Consider the following 27,586-nt stretch of genomic DNA (forward strand, 5'->3'; position numbering starts at 1 on the left):
TACAAGCTCACAGAGGTTCCTCCACCGCCCATTAGGGCACAATCCATGACAGCGCATGCATCATCTGTGATGTATTTGGTGCAGGTGCCTATCCAGGACATCTGTAGGGTGGCTTCCTGGTCCTCAACTCATACGTTTGCAGCATATTACGCTTTGATGCAGCACGCATGGGAAGACGCTGCAGTGGGCAGGGCTGTCCTGTAGTCCGTTTGGGGCTCCGACCCCACCTCCTATGCATTGGCTTGTATTTATCCAACTTGAAATGGACATGAGCAATCACTTGAGGAAGAAAAGACAACTGGTGTTTTTCGAGAGGTGGTGTTCATGTCCATTCCAAAACCTTCCCGCCTTCCCCACTGTTGTAATAGCCAGCGAGAAGAAACTCAGTGGGATGAGGGGTGGGGGTCAGGCGATGCATATATTGGTCGCCATACTGGCGCCACTCCAGGACGCACCACACCAACCTATGGCTACTGGCTAGGGCAAAAAGCTTCCAGCAACTGGGCATGCGCCCATGCACGTGCAACTTGGAATGGACATGAGCAACACATCTCGAAGAACACCAGTTAACAGACCAGGTAACTGTCTTTGTTTTCCTCAGTTTGTTTGGGTGCGGGGGTGGGTTGCACACATTTCTTGGGTATTTCTGCTTTATCAGGTATCAGGGCATCTGGAGTATCTGCTGGCTCTTTTGAGCCTGTAAGTAATAACATGATGCTATTTTTCATTAATAGGAAAATCTGTTTGATTTCCTAAAGCTAAACACAGCAGTAAAACCCAAGTGTTCACTCGGGGCTCAAGCTGCAAAGATTATTTTTTAAAGTGAGCATATCAGAGCACCCCCCCACACACACATCTTGTTTTAAATAGCCTAAAAATGTTGGGATCTTTTCTGACATGTTGGCTACATATCCATAGGGCACCAGTACTCAACGTTGTTGTGAAGGTTCGATATATCCAAACTCCTCCTTACTTTACCTCACCTATGTATTTCATGGGATTGCTGGAAATTGACATCCAAGTCAGTGAAATTTGGTCTCCATTTTTCAGTTCTCCATGCAGAAATTTCAGGGTGATGGGCTGGGTCACAGCTGTATTTTTATGTGTCCTTGTACTGTCCAGGCAATTTTTCCATCAGACATCTCTGCATTGGCTTTTTCTTTAAATAAGGCCACTGTAGCGTTTAGCTTTCAATTAGATATACTAACTCTTTCCCTAGATTTGTATTCAGATATTCTAATGGAATCTGAATCAAGATCTGCTTTCATCTGTTTTCTGAAACAAATATATCTTCAGTGGACCTGACTGGTGCCAGACAAGAGAATTTGCTGAACCATGGAAGGTCAATATTGCCTACCACATTACCTACACTTTCACTGCTTTCTGGGCTCTTACAAAACATTTAGTGGTAAACTGCAGCTAAATAACAGCACAGAACACTGAGAGCCAGGACTGGTGGCTGGAAACAAACTTTGTGGGACTATGGGAAACTTGGCCACAACCATAAGTGGTCATTCAGCTCGCTAACTAAAATCATGCCAGATTATGGATGTTGCCAGATCAGAGAGTTCTGTGTTAGGGGTTCAACCAGTACTTATTTTTGTTGGCCAGCATAGCATTCCAACTACAGTATGATTCTCAGTGCTGGAACAATTGACAATGCTGCATAAAATAGAATGGCATGCACGTGTACTGTGGAGATGGGTGTAATATAAGGCCCTGATTCAAATAGTTTTGAAAGCCTTAGCGGCTGTTGTAAAAGGTAACTCATATCACGTAAATCATTTTGACCCATTGATTTGTGGAAATCTAAGGTTGTACCAAATTCATGGTCCAATGTGGACAACTGCACAGTCGTACACTTCAAAAATCAAATTTTATGATTTAAGATATTGAAATTTGAAATGTCATGGAGTTGTAACTGTGGGTTCCTGACTCAGAAGAGGTAGAGGGGAAGGAAGGGGGTTGCAAGATTATTGTAGGAGGGTTGTGATGCTGCCACCCTTACTTCTCTGTTGCCTTCAGAGCTGGGTAGACAGACTGTGACAGCAGGTAGCCAGGAGCCCCAGATTAGAAGTTCAATCTGTACATGCAAAATAGAAGCTGCCTTGTTTTGCTTGTATCTAAGTGTGATATTTGCTTCCATACAGTGTCTTTGTTTCAGTAGGTTTGATCTGCTTTGCCTGTAATTTGCTGTTTGTTCTGCTGTGTTCTGGGATCATCCTTTTTACAGAAACCCAACTCTAAAGTCTCAAACAGAATGGACTTCAGTTTAGGGATAAAATGTAGGAGCTGATTAACCCTCAAATACAGACCTGCCTTCAGTGAGAGTAAGGGAAAATAACTACTGAATAGTTATATTGTCTTCGGTTAAATTAGTACTTAGAATTTAAGCGAAATACTATTCAAAACTGTGGAAACTTATTTCTCCAGACCTTGATTAAGGAGTAAATGTGCTATGTTATTAGCAGTTTGTGGGGACAAAATAATTTAAATTGTTATACTGTGGGCTTGTCTACACTTGTCCCCAGCTTCAAAGGGGGCACGTTAATCGGGGCGACGGGAGACTACTAATGAAGTAGTGCGGTGAATACACAGCACTTCATTAGGCTAATTCTCCCTCCCAGCAACTTCAGAGCTTCAAACTTCGAAGTGTCTGCATGCATGTAGCCGCAGGCACTTCAAAGTGCCTGTGCTACTTTGAAGTCCCTTTACTCCTCAAAATTTTGAGGAGTTAAGGGACTTCAAAGTAACGCGGGCACTTCAGAGTTGCCAAGGGGGAGAATTAGCCTAATGAAGTGCTGCATATTCACACAGCACTTCATTAGTAATCTTCCATTGCCCTGACTAACATGGCCCCTTTGATGTTTGGGGCAAGTGTAGACCCAGCCTGTGTCCCTTACTATCTCTTGGACTGTCTTTAAAAAAATAAAAGCCCCGTCTACACTAGCCCCTTCCTTTCAGAAGAGGCATAGTAATGAGCGAGGTCGGAGGATGCTAATGGGGCACTGCCATAAATATGCAGTGCCTCATTAGCATAATGGTGGCCATGGTGATTTGAAAGTGGCACTTTTGAATTGCGTGCCCCCCCTGTGTAGACGGGGGGCCTTTGAAAAGGAAAGGAGCTTTCGAAGACCAGGGAGGCGGGTGTCCTTTCAAAAGGCCTCCATCTACACAGGCGGCCCGTGATTCGACAGCAGCACTTTGAATCACTCTGGCCACCATTATGCTAATGAGGCACTGCATATTCATGGCAGTGCTTCATTAATATCTTCTGACCTCGCTCATTACCATACCCCTTCCTTTTGAAAGGGGCTAGTGTAAACATGGTCAAAGTAAAACAAAAGTCTGGTAAGGTAAAATTATTTTTCCCTTCCAAAAATCTCTTCTGAATCTGATTTATCTTAACTTAACTGAGGAGGCTCAGAATCAAGGCAGGAAATGTGGATAAAGGAAGCTCATTTTCTTTCAGCCGATTATTCTACCAGATGAGAGGCAACCTCATGGGACAAAGCTGGAATTCACTTCTTGCAGTGTCTTTTGAGTTCTGTTCAGGTCCTTATCTCTCACCCATCACCGTGGTGGTGGAGTGCCTTGAAGGCCTTTACTGGGACCAGTTTTACAACAGTTTCATTTGGCAGCCCCACATCAATCCTTACTCGTATTGTCCACGCTTCATTTTCCATCTTTTTTCCTTGATGAGCTTGAAGGGAACAAATCCAAGGGAATGGAATGAAGTATTACTGTGAAAAAAATTTTCCTTTCTTGAGCATAAGGCTGCTAACCTACGCATATCCCCTTCTTCTTTCTTGATTATTTAATTCTTGAGTTTTAGATTAAATGTCTTGATTTTTAACTTTGCAATGTGTTGGAATAACAAGGGGAAGCTGATTGCAAACCAGGATTTTCTCAATTTAAAATTTTCAGGAGGGCTACATCCTAGCTTGGAAAAGAGGAATTCTTACCTGATGAGCTTCCTGGGTTTCAATGCAGAACCCGAGAGAAGATGTGAATTCTGTGGTCTGTTTCATATGCTATTACTGAATGTGGAGGATTGCAAATGTTTCATTATTAAGATGCATTTAACAGTTGTGTCTGACCCTAAAGTTGATCCCATGGTGTCAATCTGTGTTTTACTATTCTATGCATGTGTCTGTAGTATTTGCAACTTTTGATTCAACAAACATTGACTTGTGCATATAGAAACCAAAATAATTGTGCTGCTGCCAATGTTACATTTTAATTGGACTATTGTATAGCTTAGAGGACGAGCCACAAGGGAGCAGCCAATTACTCTGTGTATCTGTCTGAAAGCCTTTCCATTATAGAATGCTGATTGAGATTATATAGCTCTAGATTGTTCCATGTTATTGATTTCTGCCACCCTTAGTCGATGGTCTCATTAATTGACAATTACCTTTTTCCCTGTGTTTGAGAAAATTGACATGAGCAACCTGAGATGTTAAGTTTAATTTGAACTAGGTAACACTGTGCCTGATTAATCTTTAACAAGACCCATTAGGCTTCCTGCTTTTAATTTCACAAGGGCCATAAAGTATCACCACAGGAAAGCTGTGACCCCTTCAGTATAAGGAGAATGGGCAAATCTGTGCAGAAATAAATTGGGAATATTGGGCTTTTTTGTTTGTCTACTCTGGCAAGCAGGAAGAAATGGATAGTTTACCCATTTTGTTTGTTGCAATAGAGTTAGAGATCACTGGATTGTACCAGTTTATGAAATTTGTAGTTTTAAATTGCTTCACTGGATGCTGCTTGTCAGAGCTGCTCGGTAAGATGGTGTTTTGAATAGTTTTCTGAGGGATTTTGCAAGAATCTTACATCACTGGGGTTTTTGAATGTAGAGAAAGAAGCTGATTCTTTTGGAAACCAGAATTTTGTGGATGATTAAAAAATGAAGCTGGATTGTTTTCTTGTGGATAACCATTTTCATCCATGACATCAGGTTTTAAGAATATATGCATGTTGCTCACACTTTGATACATATGATGATAAATCTCCCTCAGTCAAGGGTTTCTATTTATAAATTCCTCTAATTCTTCTGGTAAATTTCTCCACCCCATCAGTTTTATTTCTTCTCTCATTTGCACCTGATTGCAGCCAGACAGTTCTAAATGTGGTAATTTGTTCTCTACTCTAGCCAGTCAGATGTAGAGCTGGGTGACATCATCATGCTGACTTCATCACAGCCCGTCATATCTCCTTATCACCCTTCCCTACAATCTCTTACGCACATTGATCAAGAGAGGTCAGTGTATAGCTAGCTGTGCATCCTGCAGGGGAAAACTTTCATGACAAAGAAACGACTGCCAACAACAATGCTTTAGGTTCAGTCAGAAAGATACAAATAATTCCATCGTTCATTGATAAGGTCCCCAAGTAAGTCAATGGGATTTCATAATCAATTGAATTAAAGGCTCTTCTCCATTTATGCTGTGTCCATGAAGAGCTCAAAAAGTAAAGAAACCAGAAGAGTCAGTTTTAACATTAATTGTCATGTAACAGTTGTTTTTAAATCATAAAAACCCTTTTAGCTTGTTGAACCAATTTCCAGAAACATATGGTGTTGGTGAGTGTTTTTTTTTTCTTTTTTTTAATAAATCTAGTTACTTCCAGGAAGTGTGGAACTGGAAGAAGAAACTGTTGTTGAGAGAATCTTCCAAGATGTTGAAATTAACTTCAAAGTAGCTTTAGGCAGAAATCTCGCGCTCATTTGTCTAGATTGCAGTAGCATTGAAAATGTCGTAAGCATATTTCAAATGAACACAAAATCACAGTTGCAGTCCCTGTCCCAAATAGTGAAGAGCTATGTCAAACTCTGGTGGTGTGTAAATTAATAACGACTTTTACAAAATGTTCCAATGTACCCGAAGATTTTGAATTAGATCCCCTTTTCCGTAATTCTTGTTACCAATTTAATTAAAACAATTTTTTAAAGTTTGGAGTTTGTGTTCATATCCACTAAGCAGAGCATGGCTAAATGTTAGTCAGAATTAGCTTTAGTTGTTTAAACACACACAAAAAGTTGGTTTTCAGTTCCTTTACAAATATTTCCATCTTTTAGTGTGTTCAAATAGAACAGAAGGTAACATTATGTAAGCCAGATTTTGTTTCTACCATTTTATAAAATATTAACAGGTATGTTGATAAATTTAAAATCGGTTTCTCATCTTTAGATGAAATCCTAACACCATGAAAGGTGACGGCAAAACTTTCATTGGCTTTAATAGGGCCAGAATGTCATCCTTCATTTCTTCTCTCCGTCTACACCCAGGATCAGTTTTCATTATTTTTGACTGTTACAGTATGGCAGAATCTCACAGTTATGAACACTTCTGGACTGTAGATTGCTCATAACTCTGAACAAAATGTTATGGTTCCTCTTTCAAGAGTTTTCAGCTGAACATAGACTGAGTACAGCTTTGAACTTTTATGCCAAAAAATGCTGCTTCTAATCATCTTAATTTAAATGACACAAGTGCAGAAACAGTTTCCTTACCTTGTAAATCATGTTTTAATTTTTTCCCTTAGTTAATAGTTTACATTGAACACAGTTCTGTAATTTGGTTTTTGGTAGTTTGTTATTTATTGTGTTTGCCTTTTTTTTTTTCCCTCTGTTACTACTCACTTGCCTAGGGAGGATGTGGAATCTCCATCACTGGAAATGTTTAAGTGCAGATCGCTGGGATGGTCTAGATGGCACTTTGACCTGCTGCGAGGGCAGGGGACTGGTCTTGATGACCTCTCAAGGTCCCTTCCAGTTCTAGTGTTCTATGATTCTATGCTTAATTGTACACTTCCAGTTCCCAATGAGATGTGTAGTTAACATGTCAGTTCATACCTCTGGTATTTATCACTTTGGCTACATCTACACTATCCCAAAACTTTGAAATGGCCATGCAAATGGCCATTTTGAAGTTTACTAATGAAGTGCTGAAATACATATTCAGTGAGTCATTAGAATGCCGGCGGTCGCGGCACTTCAACATTGCAGTGGCTCACCTCCGCGAGGCTCATCCAGACGGGGGTCCGTTTCAAAAGGACCCCCGCAAATTCGAAATCCCCATATTCCTATCAGCAGAGACCGTACAGAAGAGACTCAAGGTGCACCCACACTTGCATTCCTCTTTTGAAAGAGATATGCAAATGAGGCAAATAAAAACACAAATAAGGTATAAATTTGCATATTTGACACCTAATTTGCATATCCTGATTTCAAAAGAGCTTCTTTTGAAAGAAGAAAGCCAGTGTAGATGCTGCTCTTTTGCAAATAAGCCCCATCTTCGAAAGACTCTATCTTCCCATTAAATAAAGGGCTGATAGGAATAAGGGGATTTTGAAGTTGGTGGGGTCCTTTTGAAAAGGACCCCCGTCTGAATGAGCCACACAGTGGCAAGTTGCGGCAATTTCAAAGTGCTGTGGCCACTGGCATTCTAATGAAGCGCTGAATATGTATTTCAGCGGTTCATTAGTAAACTTTGAAATGGCCATTTGTATGGCCATTTTGAAGTTTTGGGATAGTGTACATATGGCCCTTGAGGGTGCGTCTACACTTGCATTCTTCTTTCAAAAGAGGTATGCAAATGAAGTGAATCAATAATGCAAATGGAGTATAAATTTGCATATTTGACATCTCATTTACATATTCTAATTTCAGAAGAGCCTCTTTCACAAGAAGAAAGCCAGTGTAGAGGCTGCTCTTTCAAAAGTAAACCCATCTCCGAAAGAATCCTTCTTCTCTTTATTGAAACTAGAATATGCAAATTAGGTGCCAAATATGCAAATTTATACCTCATTTGTGTTTTCGATTTCTCATTTGCATACCTCTTTCGAAAGAGGAATGCAAGTATAGACACACCTTGAGTCTCTTCTGTTACCTGTGCTTTTGAAAGAAACTTTTGTTCATATGATGTGGTTGATGTAAATGGTCGTCAGAGTCTACCTGTTTTTGTTTTGGGTTTTTTTTCCTACCCTTTTTATCTTCATTCTGATGTGGTTTGGGTCACCAGTCTCTCTTTTTTGTGATTCATTTCATGTAGAGATATTATGGGGACAGGGTGGAAGGACTGTTTCTTTTTAATGGAAAAATTTTATTTCTTCTCTATCTCTCTCCATTTTACATTGTTCCACTTTTTTCACTGGGGTTTGAATGATAAAAGGTATAATAAACTTTGTAAACTCTGTGGAGTTCCCACTGATGAAATTTAAAGCTAGACAGGTCTGTCATTTTTCGCCATTGACACAGGCTGAATTGATGTGCAGCATCAGGTCTTCCATTGCCAGATTTGCCTGGAATATGAAGAGTCTCATTATTGCAGAGTGCACTTGGAGCTCAGTATGTAAAGGTTATGATGACTATTTTGATGGTTAAATCCTGGATCCTATGAATCAGTATCACTGCATTTAATGTCTAGGTTTGTGCCAAGACTCCCATTCATGTGCCTGAGTGATGGCAGAGTATAATGACTCATACCTTGTTTGCTGATATCTTATCACATTTTCTCTGGTTCCACGGACCTTTCATTGAGTAACAAGGAGCTATTAATGGAGGAAAATGAAGAAGTCTGTGTGTGAAGAGCAGTCAGAGAATCTGGAGAGTCTCTGACCATTATCTTTCCTCTGGAAAGAAACAAGCTGTTTCTCTCTTCACCCTTTTCTAAAATATTGTATCTGAAACTCTCTGGTTTCGTTAAGATAGCTTAAGTTCTTGCATTCAAACAGCAAAGCTCTGGAAATCCATGAATGAATACTATGAAACATCTGTACCTTAAGCTGTAATAGAATAAGCTGTGTGCCTGTTCTTCCAGTCCTTGAGTGACTATTGAAGGAAGAGTAGCTCCTGCAGTAATGTTTAGCTGTACAGTAAATAACTTGGTCTAAGGGATGACAGCTACTACCTTTCTCATAAGAATCTAGTATTGCAATAGTGAAGGAAGGGGGAAATCTCACCATTCATTATTATCTGAATCCAGGAAACATGTGTCTTGTAGATAAGAGAATTACTAGTCAGATGTTCCACTATCAGGCCACGTCTACACTAGCACGTTCTTTCAGAAAATCAGGCCCTTTTTCGAAAAAACATATGGAGCATCCACACACAAAGGCTGTGTCTACACTAGCAAGTTCTTTTGAAAGAGTTTTTGAAAGAAGGGGGCTCTTTTGGAAGATCCCACAGAGCATTTACACACAAAAAATGTTCTATTGGAAGTAAATTGAAAAAACACGGTGCTCCTTTCAGAAGCACTCTTCCACTCCCGTTTCATGAAGAACAGCAAAACGTGTTTATAAGCTCCTCAAGGCCCTTCTTTTGAAAGAGCAGTCCTCGTGACACCTGATTTTTTGATCGCTGGCCCATTCTTTTGAAAGGGCAGGGCTGTGTGGATGCTTTCTTTCAAAAGAGCAGATCCCTCTTTTGATCCACTTTTTTGTGTAGACACACTCCTTTGAAAGAGGTTCTTTAGAAAAGAACTTCCAGAAGGGCTTCTTTCAAAAGATCTCTATTGTGTAGACATAGCCAAAATATGCTCTTTTGATCCGCAATCAAAAGAATGTGGTTCTTCTTCCAGAAGCCTTCTTCTGCTCCTGGATCAGGAAGAGCACCTCCTTTCATAAGCTTATTTTGAAAAAAAAAAACAGGTGTAGATGCTCTGTGGGCCCTTTTTTCAAAAGGGCAGTCTTCATTGTGATGGATTTTTCGATCCCTGGCTCATTCTTTGGAAAGAGTGGGGGCTGTGTGGATACTCCCTGTTGAAAGAGCAGATCAGTCTTTTGATCCACATTTTTGTGTGTGGACTTGCTCTTTTGAAAGATGATCTTCTGGAAGATCATCTTTCAAAACATTGCTGTAGTGTAGACAGCCTCAGAGTGCCAAATGCTGGTTAATGGAACAAGGAGTGTGTGTGTGTGTGTGTTTCTCTCTGCCTGACAAACAGATGGTTTCAGGATGATTGTGTTTGTGGTTTGAAGATAGAGAAATCATCATCTGGTTAGATTATTGTCTGGTGCTAATAGTATTACAGTAACATCAGCTGTATAAGGGAATAAGTATTAGGAAAGCATGGTTGGGTAAGTCCAGAGTTCAGCATGATGTAGTAATTCTGAAAACGTCCTGTTATCTGGGATCATCAAGTGTTTACAAGCATTAATTCATTAAGATTCACAACACATTTCTGAGGAAGTATCAGATGGTTAAATAGAGGAGGGAGACTAAGCGACTCGATCAAGGATACACTGTGAATTAGTAGTAAGAGTAGGATCAATGACAAAAGAAAAATTCAAGAACAAGGATTTGTTCAATGAAATTGTGCATGATTAACTTATAGAGATAGACTTGATATTATCAAGCTAAGAGCTTCATTATGTTGAATAGGAAATATGGTATTTAAAACCTCTGGCTTAAGGCACAAACCAAATGCTAATTGTTTAGGGTTAGGGAGAAGTTATTTCATAATTTTCCAGAAATGTGTTCCTTGAGTTTTTTCTGTGAATAATTTGGTACTGACTACTGTCAGAGACAGAATACTGTCCTATGTGGACCTCAGGTCTTATCCAAGATGGCAATTCCTGTGTTTTTTCAATTCTCCAATTCTATACTCCTAAGCAGTAGATTGATGTTGTATGGCAGTTTGTATTGTATACAAAATTGCATACTAAAGCTTCTTGGTAGGAGATCAATTGAGCTGAAGCATGTAGAGAGGCTGCCCTCCCCGCCCCCCAGCTTTAAGATGCCTCTGGCAAAGTGAAGTATTAGTGAGAGAATGGAGGAAAAAGAGTGTGCAACAGCTGGATGAGGTAGCTTGTGGAAAGGCTGTTTTTAGCTAATTCTGTAAGGATCACCTCTGTGTGTAAGTCTGAATCCACTTGCCTCAACCAATAACACAATATTTTAAGTCTGAGGGGTAGGTGTGTTAGTCTCTATCTGCAAAAACAATGAGGAGTCCAGTGATGCCTTGAAGATTTAACAGTTGAACGTCGAAGTAGGGCGCTATTCCGATCCCCTCATGAGGTTAGCGACTTCGACGTCTCGCTGCCTAACGTGTAGCCGGGACGGGCGCTATTTCGAAGTTAGTGCTGCTACTTCGAAGTAGCGTGCACGTGTAGACACAGCTTAGGAGAGCTTAGGAGAGCACTTTAACATCTCTGGACACTCAGTGATGGGTTTAAAAGTAGTCATCCTTCTACAAAACATTCAAAACCAGACTACAGAGAGCAACAGAAGAGATGAAATTCATTTGCAAATTTAACACAGTTATATTAGGACTGAATAAAAATCTGATTATCGCACTACAAAGGCAATTTTCATTCTCTTGGTATTCGCCCCTCCTCAACAGTAATCCACACTCACCCTGAGAAAACTGGCCTCTTCAATACCGGTCCTCCATTTGATAGGTATCTCCCTTCTTTTGTGTGTGTGTGTTCATCCATTGCATCTGATGAAGTGGGTTTTACTCATGAAAATTTATTCCAAATAAATCTGTTAGGCTATGTCTAGATAAGTGATCTGTTAACAGAAGTTTTAGTCAGAAGATCCCCTCTGTTGACAGAGTGGCCAGACTGCCCTGCCACTCTGTTGACAAAACAGCCACATGGAATCACAGCAAACGAGGTCGCAGGGCCATTTCCTTCCAGGAGCCCCAACGAGATGCATCCTTAAAGGGACCCCCCCCAGAAGTCCCTGCTCGTCCATGCTCTCCACGAGGGAGACCACAGCTGCTAGAGCATCACTTCGACTCTTCCTGGGAGACACAGCTCTTTCTAGTAAGCCATGGTGCCAGAGCAACCTCCAGGTTTGCACGGGCTCCACACAGAGGTGCTTCAGAACCTGCTGCACTTCCTAACGGCCCCCCTCCTCTTCCTCACTGAGGGTGAGTCTGACACCACCTTCAAGTAGCTCACCATTGCTGTGGGATGGTCACATTTGCACCTGCCTCCCTGGGTGCACAGGTGGATCTGGAAGCACTGCACCAGTTCCAGCTGGTGGGACCAACTAGTCATGGGACAGTAGGACTACCAGCAGTGGCTTCAGAACTTTCAAATGACAAAGGCCACATTCCTGGAGTTCTGTGCCTGGCTCGCCCCTGCCCTGTGGAAGTTTGCCACCCCAACAGCTACTGCTCAGTGGGAAACCAATTTGGTGTGGGGAAGTCCACCCTTGGGGCCCTTCTCATGGAGTCAAGGCATTCGTGTGCTGCAGTCCTTGCAAAGTGGGGGGTGTTCCACTAAAGGGCCCCATTGGGAAGTCAGGTTGGGGGTGTGAGGGATGGAGTTGGGGTGAGGGAGGAGCCCTGTCCCTGCGGGACTGTGCCATCCCACCCTTGCACAGCCCTGCTGCCAAGGGGGCAGCTTCATGGGGCGGGGGGCTCCTGGAGAGCTTGAGGTGGGAATGGAGGGATCCGTGCTGCCCCTCAGGGCCCAGGGACAGACTCCCTCAATCCCCAATGTGTGTGTTCGGTCCCCTCCCTTTGCAAGTCATGACAACCATCAACAACATCCTGCTGAGGAGGGTCATCTATATGGGAGATCCCAAACTGCCTCGGGGCTGTGATGGGACCCACCTCCCAATCCTGCTCCAGAGCATAGTGCATCAATTATGTAGATCAAAAGGGATACTTCTTCATGGTGCTGCAGGCCCTGGTTGACCACTGTGACCCATTCACAGAAATTTACATTGGGTGGTTGGGCCAGGCACACAATGCCTAGGTGTTCTGCAACTCTGGCCTGTGCCAGAGGATGGAGGTGGGCACATTTGTCCCCTGCCATGAGTTGGTGGTCAGGGACATTCATATGACCTGTGCATCGTGGCAGAAGTGGCATACACCTTCATGTTGTGTCTCGTGAAGGTTCACTGGCCAGCTGGACCCCAGACAGGAACTCTTCAATGCCCACCTCAACCAGGCCGGGATGGCAGACCAAGTGCACCTTCAGCCTCCTCAAGGCATGCTTCAGGTGCCTGCTCACCCACCCAGATGTGGGGGAGCACAAAGTCCCCCAAGTTCTGGCCATGTATTGTATCTTGCACAACATAGTGGAGGGCAAGGGGGAGGCCTTCCTCCTGGAATTGGGGCCAGATGCTAGCTGTGAATATGAGCAGCTGAGCTCAGTTCCGATCCGCCTGGCCCGTTGAGATGAGGTGCAGATCCAGGAGTCCCTGAGGGAGAGCTTCTCCCACAGCCCTCAGTAAGTCTCCCCAGGGCATCTCCAGTGGGGGCCTCAAGTCCACAGCTCTACCCCATCCCCATCACAACCCTCCCTTTGCCTCCTCACCCCTTTCCAACCCTGCCCAACAGAGTGGTACATGGGTGTGGTGCTGAAATAACTGTTTTACTGAACCAAAGAAAAACCAGTGCAAAAGAAATTGCATAGTAAAGAACTTTGTATTTACAAACAGTGCAGTGAACTATTTACAGTGGTGGTGGTGGGCCTTGGGGCAAAGGTAGGGGGGCCTCAAAACATGGGGGGTTGGGGGGGCTGTGAACCTGAGAGGGAGTAGGGCTCTGAGTGCAGTTGGCCTCTGGATCCCCTCCCACTGCAGCTTTGGGGACCCTATTGGAGCTGGGTTAGAGCTGAGAGCAGGTGTAGGTATAAAGGCAGTGGAGCTGCAGTGGGGTCTGGGTGGACCTGGGAATTAGGGGGACCTGGAGAGCTGAGGGGCTGGGCATAGCCACTGCAGGAGGTGCAGAATGCCCTCAGGAATGGCAGGCAGCTGAGCCATCATGTCCCACCAGATACCAGTGGTGGCATCAAAGCAGAAAGTGAGTTGATCCCAGGCCTGTGACTGCCACTTTCTGTTGTCCCACAACTGCCGCTCCACGATCTTGGTCATTCTCCAGAAGGCAGCATTATGGTCCATCTAGAAATCCTCCTGGACACGCCAATGGCCCCTCTGGCTGCAGGCCTGCCCTGGTGCTTAGTTGGGGCTGGCTTGCCATGGTGGTAAGGTGGGATTGGCCTGGCCCTCAGTTGGGATAGGTGCAGCTATAGGGAAGACAAGGAGAGGAGAGACAGCAAGTTATTCATGCAGTGCCGCCCTTGAGGCCCTGCCCCCACCGTGGGCAGCAACCAACAACCCCTGAGTCAAGGGATGGGAATGCCCTGGTAGCACAGCCATGTGTGGCCTGCATAATGGACCCTGCTGCACTGGGACTCTGCATTGCCTCTCAGACCGGGCTTCCTACAGCACACCCCCTCCCCACTCAAAGGGCTAGCAGCCCAGGGGGCTGTCTGGCCACAGAGGGGGTCCCCTCATGGATGGTGGGGGAGTTGGGAGCAGCTTGGCCTTCACTGGTGCCTCCCACAAAACCTGCAGCTTACAGAACTGTCTGCAGCAGTAGATGGTGCTTCTCACTTGTGGGCATGCCTGCATGCCAGGTGCCATACTCCTCGTCAGGCTGTTGCCCTTGCGGCTAGTCTACTTCCAGCTGTGGCAGGTGCTGTCAGGGCCCTGCCTTAACAGGGCCTGGAGCTTGACCTACCTCCTGTGAGGTTGGCAGCAGGCTTTGCCCATGCCCAAGGGCTGTCTGCTGGGTCCAGGTGGTGTACACTAGCTTGCACATGGCTCCATAAGCCAGGACCACAGCACAAGGTCCCACTTGAGCCAGCCACGTGAAGTTCACAGCACGCCCCATCTGTGCCCACCTCCCATGCTCTGGTGACACACGGGGTACACACCAGAGGGACCCTTGCCCAGCTCCAAAGCTGCCTGGCATCCTTTTCTGTCAAGCCCCCTGGAATGTCCAGACTCTCCTTTTTTTAACAGATCTCTGTCTACGGAGGCGTTATTCCTCGTGAGGAGCAGGGTACAGCTGTCATCAAAAGTGCTATGTTCTGTTGACTTTCTGTCAAGAGAACATGCTTGGTAATCTGGATGCTTCCTGGGTTTAGTCGACAAAACCCTCTAATGTAGACATAGCCTCAGTCATTAAGTGCCACAGTATTTTAAGGCATAACCCACTGAAGTTTTGAGAAGAGCTTGCATCTTCAGCACTGATTGGAGCAGAGATTTTTTTTCCAACTTCAGACATTTTATGAGCAACTTAGCAGATGTGACGTTTCCTATTTGACATTTGGCCAATAAACAAATAAATAGGTAAAATAAAGTGACAGTTGCCCCGTTCTGAAAGCATCCAGAAGCTTCAAGAGCTTGTTGACCATTGATAACGTTTTCCAAGTAGCACACACATTTCCAATGTTGTCTACAGATCTGTTTTTCGGTTGGTTTTAAACTGAATCCAGAGATACCTAGAACTGATTGTGTGCCTCTTCCAAAGTGGATGTGCCAAGACCAGAGTGGTGGGGGAATTAAAATACTGCTTAAATATTTCACAAAGTACAACTGTAACATAAATAATCCAGAATAAAAAAATAGAACCACATTACAATATTTAAGTTTAAAGTGTCATATAAACAAATGGGGAAATGATAACTTTAGTTCTAAATATTAGGACAGCGTTTTAGTTTTGCACTTAATGTATTTTTCTTCACTTGCATTTATCATTTTGCTGCATATATTACACTATTAATACTTCACTGATTGTTATTAAACTGTAACTTGCAATTCTGTAACATTGCCATTGAATCATCCCTGCTTTTATATAATGCATATTTTAACAATTGTAACTAAATTGTAAATATCCTTCCAAAGGCACCTGCAAAATAAATAAATAATAATAAAAACTTTGACATGAGGTAAACATTTACCTATATATGAGCTACAATAGAAAAATCATTTTATAATGTTTTATTAAAATATATTTTTAAAAAACCTAACAAACACCAGGCTGTAGCAGCCAGAAATAATATGATACCTATTAATCAAAAGTGCATTACATTTACATTTTTTTGCTTATATGGTTATGTAGGATTGTAGTGGATATCTACGAATGTATTCAGTCACATAGTCCATCTTGGCCTGCAGCAGTATGAGCATGTTTTTTACATATGTTTCTCCTGTCAAAAAGTGGGTGAGGGGACCATGCTCCTCCCAGTTTCTGTGTCGGTGATTGAGTTACTGTATACAAAACCATGCTCTTAAAACAATCTTGTTGAACTTCTTTCGTTGACTGATGCTTGCATGATGCAAACAATTACATCAATATTCACTCACTTCCCCTTCTCTAAAATAAAATGTAACCTACTTGTCTTTAATTTCAAGGCCCACCTTACCTATCTATCATGCTATCAGAAAGTAAACTCCTGCTTCGTTTGGCCGTGAGATCACCCACTTATTAAATTTTCAAATGGGCACCTTTGAGTCTTGCCCAGGAAGCCACTCATGCCTGGAACAAGTTCCCTGTAAGCAGTCACGTAACTAACTCATCATCCTTCTCAAGACTCTCCTTGATGTATGACTGCTCAAGCAGTTAGGCTGCTGGAGTGCTGAGAGCACAGCTTACCATACTTACTATGTTGTCTCATTGTTTCCTGGTACTCAGTATGTCGTTCTGGCAGTCTGTTGTATCATGTTGATTGTAAGCTTTTTGGGGGCAGGGACCATCTTTTTGTTCTGCATTTATGCAATGCCAAGCACAGTGGAGTCCTGGTCTATGACTGGAGCTCCTTGGTGTCACAATAATACAAATACTTATGGCATGCTTTTATCAGTAGATCTCAGTGCTTTACAAACAAGATCACTATCATCATCCCTCTCTTATAGGAACCCTCAGAGTCACAAAGAGAAGACATGACTTGCCCAGGGTCACCTAGGAGCTCAACAACAGACATGGAATTAGAACCCAAGTTTCCTGGAACCCAGTCCAGTGCTCTGTCCCTTAGGCCATGCTGCCTCACACAAATAAGAGGACTGCTATTTATGGAAACTTTTTTGGAAGTTTTTCTTTGTAAACAGAACTTTGTGAGGGAAAAGTAATCAAAGTACTGCCATTGCCTAATAGCGTTGGAACCTCACTGTATTACACATCACCTCCACGATAAAACTAGACAGCCAAGAAGCAGGTTTTAGAGACACATTGTCATTCCTCTTCCTGCAACGCTCAAAACATATTTTGTCCATCTACTGTGTTATAATATGTTGTGCACGTTTGCCACAGTCTGTGATTGTCTCCTATTAAAATTATATGTAAATATACGTGTAAATTAAGTGTGCTTCCTGCCTCAGGCACATTGCCAGTGTGGCCTTTGGTGCTGCTGAAGATGTGTGATATTGGGCCATCTGCATCTTTTCAGTTGTTGATAACCTTCAGCAAACTGGGTGCTGAGCTTTGTTCAGAAGTAGAAAATGTTGCCTTGCAGCATATTGCTGATCTTAAATCATGTGAGGGAGATAACTTATTGAATCTGCAGCTACAGATTTGAATCTTCCTGGGGAGAAAAAAACAGTACTGTAATACAAAATCACTGCCATGTGGAAGATGGACAGGGACAGGGCGGGGAGGAGATGATTTGCTGTAGATATTTAATAAAAACTGGAGAAATAAAACAACGAATGCCCTAACTGGATGTGGGCTCTTGCAGATAGTGTAGCAGAAGTCCCATGCTCTTCTGTATTCAGGTTGGTTATCTGCGCTGTTGACTTAACCTGAATTGCATACAAAGTGCTTATGTGCCTACCACACATGCAGATACATCAGGCTCTTCTGGAGTAGGAGGCATTGTTTCCAATTGCAAGTGTTGCCTTTGGAATTGAGATTGGCTCTTTTTTCTCTCTTGCCTTGCCTTATTTTTTTATCCCTTTGGGACATCAGTCTTTCTATTAGTGGGTTTGAAAAAATTAAAGGCTTTTGAAAGCTTTAATACAGATTGCACCTCAAATGAGCTTGTTAGGCATTAACAGTCTAGCCAAAAGAGCGCTTTGTGTAGAGAGCTGCTGGGGTGGACAGAGAGGCTATGTCTCCACTGCAGGCTTCTGTCAACAAAACTTCTGCTGGTTGGGAGCGTTCTGTTGAATCCCTGCAGACATCATTCCACAAGGAGGAAGGGATATCTTGACAGAGGGGGTTATTTCTGGTATTTGGCCCTGTGTGGATGGGACAAATGTCAGAAAAGCCTCTCCCAACAGAACAATCGGCAAAAGATACACAAATGCATTGCTCTGTTCGCGTATCTGTCACTGACGGTTCTTGGCAATCTAGACACAGCCAGAGTGTTTGGAGTCTTTTTCTTGAAATATCACTATGCTGTGTAATGAAGCAGAAACTTACACTGCCATGAACTAATTTGCTGTGACTTCTCATGAGGCTGGCAGTCCAACTGGAGAGAGACTACAGTGTTGAAATTTAAAAAAATTAAGTGCCCTTATTTAAAACTTCAGATTTTAAATGTCATCTTTGTTGAAGAATCATTGGGCTTTAAATCAGTTATCTGATCTGTATAATTGTCAGTGCCTTCCTCTTTCATTTTTATGTTTTGTTTTTAGCATATTGAGCACAGACAAGAAGAAAGTGACTAAATTTCAGCCAGTATTGGTTTTCACACACACTAGCTGCCTGCTACCAGCTGTACTGGCAGGTTGCTGTGCCTCAGATCTATGTAAATGAGAAATGTGTTTATCACAAGGGTGTTGAGCTGTGCTTCTGTCTTGATTCCTTAATTTTTAATGCATAATGATTCTGTTGAAAGCACTTCTCTTTCCGTTTTTCGTAAGACTTTGCAGCGTTCATTAATAAGGACGCAAATTTAAGGCAAGATACAATTTGAAAACTGCATTAAAATGTGAAGTTATGTTTTCCAGGAATAAAATGAAGAAAATGTCACTTAATTTACTTTCTTATATTACAATGCAAGATCAAGTACCAATGGGATATTTTTTGCTGACACTGTATAAATAAGTAGTGTTATTTAGAAACATTAGGAATTGCATTAAGCTTATCATGTATGTTTCACCTCTGATTTCCCTGCTCGTTATGGCTTTCATGTGAGACCCTCCACATTATTTTGATGATTGGAGTTTTTTTCCTCTATGGCCCTGATGTCTTTCCCCCTCTTTTTGAAACGTTATGCTTCTCATTCGAGTAACCAGCAATATGTAAGGTAATACACACATGTGTCTTCTCCATGGGGGCTTATTTTGTCAGACCTCAAGGGTAAGTCTATCATTTGGTCATGGCAGTCATGGAATGCTTGATTTCAGCATACCTTTGTGATTTCTCGGGTTTCAGGGGTCAGGATTGTACACCCCCCACCCTGCAATTAGGGTTGGCTGAAACCAGGATCCTGCGGCTCCAGCCCCACGGCTTCTGTCAGGTGGTGCCGATGGGTGTGTATATTCCCTAGCCCTATTATGTCCCTAGCTTGGGGTTGTAGCCAGAACCAGTGCCCCCATGCCATGGTATCCTGGGCTTGGTGGAGGCTGTAGCCAGGGTTGTATGCTGCAGCCCCATGGCTTTGGCCAGGGGTTGCAGTGGGGTGTGCACCCCTGCCTGGTGGCTGCAGCAGAAGCTGTATGCCCTCCTTGTGGCTTCCCAGGGACATTTGTCCTACCCTGGCTTTATCTGGGGCTTGCTGAGGGCTGATGCTAAAGTCACATACACCTATCCTGCAGCAGTGACCGGTTCCACAGTTGCAGCTGTGTGCCCTCTGTGGCCATGCCCCATGCTGCAACTGCTGGAGCTGGGACTGTGCCCATCACCATGGCAGGGAGTCAGTCCCCCATACCTCAAAGGGTCTTTATTCCTCCCTCCTTTCTAGCCCTGATTCCTGGTTATTTTTAATGAAGTCATAAACAGGTCATAGTCATAGAAGATTAGGGTTGGAAGAGATCAGGAGGTCATTTAGTCCAAAACCCTGCTCAAAGCAGGACCATTGCCAACTAAATCAACCCAGCAAGGGCTTTGTCAAGCCTGGCTTTAAGAACTGCTGAGGATGGAGAGTCTGCCATCTCCACAGGCAACCCATTCCAGGGCTTCATCACCCACCTAGTGAAATAGTTTTTCCTAATAGCCAACCTAGGCTTTCCTCACTGCACCTTGAGACCATTGTTTCTTGTTCTATCATCCATCATCACTGAGAACAGCCTAACTCTACCCTCTTTGGACCCCCAATCAGATAGTTGAACGATGCTATCAAACCCCTCATGCTCCTCTCTGGTGAAGACTATATAAGTCCAGTTCCCTCAGACTTTCTTCATAAGTCATGTGCCCCAGCCCCCTCATCATTATTATCACCTTCACTAGTCTCGCTCCAATTTGTCCATATCCTCGCCATAGTGTCAGAGGCTCTCTGAACTTTTGTTGAATGCCCAGGACCTGTCCATGACTTTTCCTAAAAATAACTAAAATAAAATCCTAGCTTTACTTATGAGTAAATCAAGTTCATACCTGATGAGTACTCAGATGGGAGATCTCCAGAAAAAACACAGGTGGTAATAGAAGAAATTTTGATTTAGCAGTGGCACCATCTCTGAGTCTGCACTTAACACCTTGGTAAAGTCTGATGCATTGGTAAAGGAGCACCTGTACTGCAGGTGCTATCTTCCAGATGAATCTTAAAAGCTAAGGTCTTGATTGTTTATAACTAAGTACCATGAGATCTTTTCATAACTTGGAGTTTTTAATCCCTATATACACGGTTTGGGGGAATGTTCACTTGTCCTTCTAACTAATTGTTCGTAGTGCAGAAAGGTTTTCTTGTTCTGTCGAAGAAAGAACTGCATTCAGTGGTGGATGACTAATCCTTATATGTACTGTGCACTTCAGTGTGCTTTTGGATCCCTCGTGATAAAATGCTGTGTAAACAGAGCTTGATATTATTCTAGTAAGGTGTCAGATATTCAGATTAACATGATATCTCTCAGTAGAGATAGCAAAGAATGTTAGATCACAGCGAAAATGATCATGTATTAAAAGTGATTTATTATGTGTGTAGTATGTGTGGATCTGTACAAGGAACAAAGTGTGATTGTGTCTGTCTCTTTTTGGGTGACTCTGAGGGGCCAGACATGATGTCAGATGTTGATGGAGTCCCTCTAAAATCTTCTCCAAGAGACATTGTCATCTTCAATGCTGTATGCTTCACTTTGACAACAGTGGCCATTCATTCAGAGTCAGGGCCATTTCTGTCTAGAATCTGTTTACCTTAATTTTGGTTGACAACCCCAACTGATGCCAATCACAGTTAACTTGCTTGATGAACTCAAATTAATTGTGATTAAAAATTAATTGCACAGTTAGGTTTCAGATGGTATTTTATAGTTTATTACACATTTTGGATGCTTTTTCTACCTTTTCAATTATATTGATTTCAGTTATGACACAGAATACAAAGTATACAATGCTCACTATGTTATTTTTCATTACAAATATTTGCAAGGTTAAAAACAACCCAAAAGATATAGCATTTTTCAGTTTGCCTCATACAAGTACTGTAGTGCAATCTCTTTATTGTGTAAGTGTAACATACAAATGTAGATTTTTTTAATTACAAAACCTCACTCATAAACAAAACAATGTAAAACTTTACAACCTGTAAGTTCCCTCAGACCTGCTTCTTGTTCAGCTAATGTGTAAGACAACCCCATTAGTTTACCTTTATGGGAGATAATGCTGTCTGCTTCTTATTTACAGTATCTCCTGAAAGTGAGGACAGGTGTTTGCATGACACTTTTTAGCCAGCGTCGAAAGGTATTTATATACCAGAGATGCTAATCGTTTGTATGCCCCTTCATGCTTTGACCACCATTCCAGAGGCCATGCTTCCTTGCTGAACATGATCATTAAAACATAATGCATTAATTAAATTTGTAATTGAGCTCCTGGGGAGAAAATTATATGTCTCCTGATTGGTTTTACCCACATTGTGCCATATATTTCATGTTATAGCAGTTTTGGATGACAACCCAGCACATGTTCAGTTTAAAAAAGATTTTCACAGCACATTTGACAAAACGCAGAGAAGGTACCAATGTGAGATTTCTCAAAATAACTACCAGACTCAGCCCAAAGTTTAAGAATCTGATGTGCCATCCAAAATCTGAGAGGGATGAGGTCAGGAGTATGCTTACAGAAGTCTTTAAAAGAGCAACAGTCTGATGTGGAAACTACAGAAACTGACTCACCCAAAAAGAAAATCAACCTTCTGCTGATGGCATCTAACTCCAAAAGTGAAAATGAGCTTGCATCTTTTTGCTCTGCTTTAGATGATTGTTGAGTGGAACCTGTCATCAGCCTGGTTGCATGTCCTCTGGAATGATGGTGGAAACATAAAGGGACGCACGAATCTGTAGTGCATCTGGCACATAAATATCGTGCAACGCCAGCTACAACAGTGTCTTATGAACACCTGCTCTCATGGTCAGGTGACGTTATAAACAAGAAGCAGCAACAGCATGATCTGTAATTAGTAACCAAACTTGTTTGTTTTAGTGATTGGCTGAACAAGAAGCAGGACTCCAATTATTTGTAGGCTCCAAAGCTCTACAATGTTTTATTTTTGAATGAAATTATTTTTATACATAATTCTACATTTGTAAGTTCAACTTTATTGATAAAGAGATTGTGCTACCATACTGGTATTAAGTGAACTGGGAAAAAAAAGTATTTATTTTGTTGTTTACGGTGCAAGTGTTTGTAATCAGAGACAAAGTAAGAACTCAACTCTTTGCATTTTTGTTGTAATTCAAATCAATATATTCTAAAATGTAGAAAACATCCAAAAGTATTTAAATAAATGATATTCTGTTACTGTTTATCAATGTGAACAATTAATTGCGATAATTTTTAATCACTAGACAACCCTACTAACACTCACTGAATGTGCCTTTGATTTAGGATGACCACATTGCCCCGTGGCAAACACGGGACACTGGCTTCTGGAGATGGGGAGGAGTTGTACCATGTAAGTGATTCTGTGACATGGGGGCTACTGCGGGTATGGAAGCTACCGAGGCACCGGTGATGGGGGCTCTGCGGCCTCCCAACAAGGAGAAGGAGCAGAGGGAACAGAGGACTGAGGATCTGCAACCTCCTGACAGGGGCACTGCTGAAAATAGGGGTTCCACAGCCTCCCAGTGAGGGGCAGGACATGGGGAAGTTGCCTGCGGAGGAACTCCCTGGCAGCAGAGGCTGCCGCTCTGATTCACTGCATGCTGGGGAATGGGAGCCCTGAAAAATACAGGACAATTTGCCTACTTTCTTAAAAAAAACTGTGATATAGCTTAAATAAGGGACTGTCCCAGTAAAAACAGGACAGATAGTCACCTTGCTTTGATTCCCAGCTGCATATCAATTTAGTTGTTACAAACAATCCTAGAAAGTGACTGCATGCATCCATGGGCTGTTGAGTCAGAAGATTTTCTGGCAATAATCTGGAACTAGCCAGAACTTCCAAAATACTCCTAGTCAGACCATATGCTCTTGCCGTGTCTACACAACAGTTTTGTTAACAAAGCTGTGGTTTTGTCGACAAACTCATGGACCATCCACACTACAAATGATGTCTGTCAAGAAACTGTCAACCAAATGCAGCAGTTTTCTCAGGAGAGTTAAGGCGTTCCCATATGAGGCATAATGCCTCTGTCAACCAATCTGTTGACAAAAAATAGATGCTCCCGGGGGCCCTCTGTCAACAGAGAGGGCTTCTGGTTCACTGGGCAGCCCTGTTTGCAGAGCTTCCAGTTGGCTGTTCTGTCGACAGAGGGCTGGGCAGTCTGGCCACTCTCTGTTGACAGAGGGCATGGACGGGGGAGCCTCTGTTAGGTGTGGACATGTTCTGTAGACAGAGGTTCTGTCAGAAAATATGTCCTGACATTAACTTCTGTCGGCAAAACTTTTACTGTAGACCCAGCCTAAAACCAAAGAGTTTACAATTCAGGGACTGAAACACAGATGAAGAGTACAGTTTTGACAAACTGAGGTTACACCTTGGTTAACTAGAATGTTATCTGTCAAATGGCAAATACAGGGGATATGAGCCCATACTTCCAATGGACTGTGGGACTTTGGGTCAGGACAAATGCAGCTGTGTTTTGGGTCCCAGGTGGAAAAAAAATTGAGATTCACTGCTCTTCTGTCTGAGTGGTATACTAACATTGAAGGTGCTCATATCTACAGGGGAATCCCATCTAATGTGTGCTTTCTCATAAATGTTGTGGGAAGCTTTATTTAGGTCTACTGTGTTGATTTTATATTTTGAAGGATAGCTTAAGGTTTGAAGAAGAAAATCAAGGTTTTATTGGAATCTCTCCCTAAACTTAAAGCTGCCTCCTAGCCAGTAAGGCTTAGTTGTATGTCTGTAGTTGTTTGTGGTGGCATATTTTGGATTTGTTTTAAACACAAAGGAAATGGATGGGGGGAAGAAGAGGAGACAAATAAGCTTTCTTCAGTTTTTAAGAACTGAAATGATCTCCCAAGCAAATAAAAAGATTGGTGAATAATAACAAAAGGAAAGGGTAATGACTCTCATACAAGGCAACCAGAAATGATCCATTTCATCATCTAATACTATAATGTATGTAGAGTAACACAAGAATTTTTCCTTTCTGATGAATTAGACTCCAGAATCGTGGTTCTGTAGTATGATTAACAGGCTAGATACTGGGCTAGATCTGATGTCAGGTTCCCAAAGGAATCCACATGACACCAAGTCTATAGATATGGCCCCTCTTTGTGCCGTCTTCTAAATGAAATTTTGTCCATGAGGACTGTGTTTAAGGGCTCCCTCAGTCATTCTGTATAACAAGGCAAGGATTCATTTTGCCAGCATCTGGTGGGTATTAGCTTACAGTTTTGATTTCAAGATCGTAAAGCAAAAAGCCACCATGAAAAGGTGGGCATTTCTAGGCCATTGATACACAACTCGTGTGTGTTACAACTCACTTTCTCTTTAATTTGACAGTGAAACTTCCCAGAGGTCCAGGTGTGTTGGAGGCCAGCCTAGGTGAAGGAGGCATCAATGGATTCCTTTAGAAGTGCTTCTTGGCTAATACTGCCTTGCATGTATAAAGTACTATACAAACGTTAATTAACTTGCTAGCAGCTGTACTTCAAAGTCTGACACATCCCCAGCCATGTCTCAGGAGTGGCTGCGCTACTGAAATTATGAAGCAGTTTTAAAAATCTGACTAGGTATCTAACTCAGTGCTTCCATTTCAACTGTGTAAATAAAAGTAACATTATGAAGATGTCCTTTTGCTGCAGAGTAACAGCTGACCTGGAATAGGAGAAGATTCATAGATTATAAAGCCATACAGACCATTGGCATCATCTAGTCCTGAGACCGTTGTAATCATTTAGTCTGTTCTCCTGCATAATGTAGGCCCTGGAACCTTATTTAATATATTCTGTTTGAACAGGAACATAGTTCTTAGAAAAACATCCAACCTTTATTTTGAAATTGCCACTAATGGAGAACCCACCACAGTTGTTGGTAAATCACACCAATAGCTAATTACCTTCACTGTTCAAAAATTGCAACCATATTTCCCATCTAATGAATCATAGAATAGAATAGAATGATGGATATTGTATGTAGGAAGAGGTTGAATTAACAGGACTTTGTAGCTTTCAAGGTAAAGGTGTTTGTGGTTAATTAAGATGCAGTAAACAGCCTTCCCTGTCCCCACCAACTCCCTATGTCATTCAATGATCACTTAAAAATGTGCATAACAGTTTTGTTTTTCTCTGCATGTTACAGCTGAATATCTCCCAATCCTTTTCAAACACTGATGATCCTGCCTGCTTATGAGGAAGGTAGGGGAAAAAATTGGTGATGTGATAAAGCCCCACTATATTTTTGACTGGAGATTAAAAGGGTCTGACATCAGTCCCACCACTTAGTTGCAGAGTGGCTTTGGACAGTGGTGTGCAAACACCTGTCCCAGTAGCCAGGATGATGACTGTTAGGATCCTGATAAGAGAAGCAGTTTTCTCAAAGCCATGTAATTTAAGGGACATGGTAATCTCACTTTTCTCAGCTGTTTTATTTAGTTTTGTTAACACACATTGCAGCCTAGAACTGAAATCTGCTCAGGTGGAGTTGCTCTTTCTCTGGTGTTGGCATGTGTTCTATGCAGATTGTCAGGCTCGCTGACTTTTTGGCCCCAACAAGCTGACACACTCATTTGTGGACTGTTTGGGTTTTCATTCTTAAAAGAACAATTTGATATGTAAGTGGCACTGCACTCTTTAATATCACAGTGTCAATTTTTAACATGGGACTTCCAAAGGAGATAAAGGTGTCTGACACATGATTCTCTTTAGGCCTCTTTGAATAACCAGGCTCATTTTGGTTGAACCGAAGTGGATTAGGAGTTGGTTTGAGCTAAACCAAAAGATGCTACTCTTAAACCAAAATGAGCTGCTACACAGAGTTTGTGCTGGTTTAGCAAAGTATTTGTAAAAAGTGATGTAAGTGCAGCTGCACAGCGGAAGTAGGCTCCTACCACCTATGTGAGACCCAAACAGGCTACAAGTTGTTACAATCAGCACAAGTCCTTCACCATGCAGGTTACCATTTCTGTAAACCACCATGATTTCTGGTGAGACTGCTCCACCCTTCTGCCCCTGCTGTCTCCTTCCCTTCCGACCCCAGTAACTCATGCCTTTAGGCAGCCCAAGGTAAAGACTACACAAAGAAAACGTGTAATACAACTGGAACATATTTCAGTTACACATATATGGTAAGATAAGAAAGTAGAAAATGTAACGCAGCCTAAAAGTGAGACGTACACAATGATGGGAGAAGTTGCAGAGTATAGTATAACTTGATCAGTAAAATGGAAGCTGAGTGCACTTAGCATAAATATCTGAATGAGATTCAAGGTAGGACAGAACAACATCAGGAGGATCGTAGTGTGGCACTTATATGCCTGGGATTAAATGCTGAAATCAGTGGAATTTTGCCATTCATTTAAACAGGTTCAGGATTTCACCCATAGTGTGTGAGTGCTTTGTTAACTTGGCATTTTGGTCTATGCATAGTCACCTAAGGATTTCATGTTAAACACTTAGAAGTTACTGCACTAGTTGCAATCAAATCATTTCACGCTTTCAGGTCTTGAACATGTAAACTTTGAAAAAAAAAGCAAAATAACCAAAAGGTAGCGAGGGTAGCTTCACTACACGCTAGTATCAGAGGAATAGTAACAGAGAGATAACCATGTTAGTCTATATCGTATCAAAACAAAAAAGCAGTCCAGTAGCACTTTAAACACTAACAAAATCATTTATTAGGTGATGAGCTTTCATGGGATCTTCTTCAGATCATAGCTATACCAGTATCAGAGGGGTAGCCGAGTTAGTCTGTATCTTCAAAAACAACAAGTCCAATGGCACCTTGTAGACTAACAGATATTTTGGAGCATAAGCTTTCGTGGGCAAAGACCCACTTCATCAAATGCATGAGTGGGTCCACTGGAGGGTCTAAATATATAGGCTCGTGAAAAGGAGGAATATCCAGTCAAAAGGAGGGCCAGAGCTGACAAAGTTAGTTCAGTCACAGAGGATGTGGCCCATTATCAGCAGCTAATGTGGAGTTGTGAACATCAAGAAAGGAGAAACCAGGTCAATTCAGTCACGGAAGATAATGGGCCACATCCTCCCTGACTGAATTGACCTGGTTTCTCCTCTCTTGATGTTCACAACTCCACATCAGCTGGTGATAATGGGCCACATCCTCCGTG

The 27,586-nt window shown here is 42.3% G+C and overlaps 2 protein-coding genes across 3 annotated transcripts in view; both read left to right on the forward strand.

Annotated features, from left to right (window-relative positions):
- Positions 1–27,586, forward strand: part of PRDM11 (PR/SET domain 11) — a 405,666-nt gene that overhangs the window by 280,417 nt on the left and 97,663 nt on the right. The gene's annotated exons all lie outside the window — the stretch shown is intronic.
- Positions 1–27,586, forward strand: part of LOC142014649 (transmembrane protein 263-like) — a 348,901-nt gene that overhangs the window by 69,907 nt on the left and 251,408 nt on the right. Inside the window, exon 3 of one of the 2 annotated variants that reach the window (XM_074997546.1) lies at positions 25,600–25,655. The exons of the other annotated variant lie outside the window; for it this stretch is intronic. Coding sequence (XP_074853647.1) covers positions 25,631–25,655 — 25 coding nt within the window. The 5' untranslated portion in view covers positions 25,600–25,630. The remainder of the gene's footprint in view (positions 1–25,599; positions 25,656–27,586) is intronic. 2 annotated transcript variants of the gene reach the window in all.

The sequence above is a fragment of the Carettochelys insculpta genome, chromosome 6 (assembly GCF_033958435.1).
Source record: "Carettochelys insculpta isolate YL-2023 chromosome 6, ASM3395843v1, whole genome shotgun sequence".
Lineage (NCBI taxonomy): Eukaryota > Metazoa > Chordata > Testudines > Carettochelyidae > Carettochelys > Carettochelys insculpta.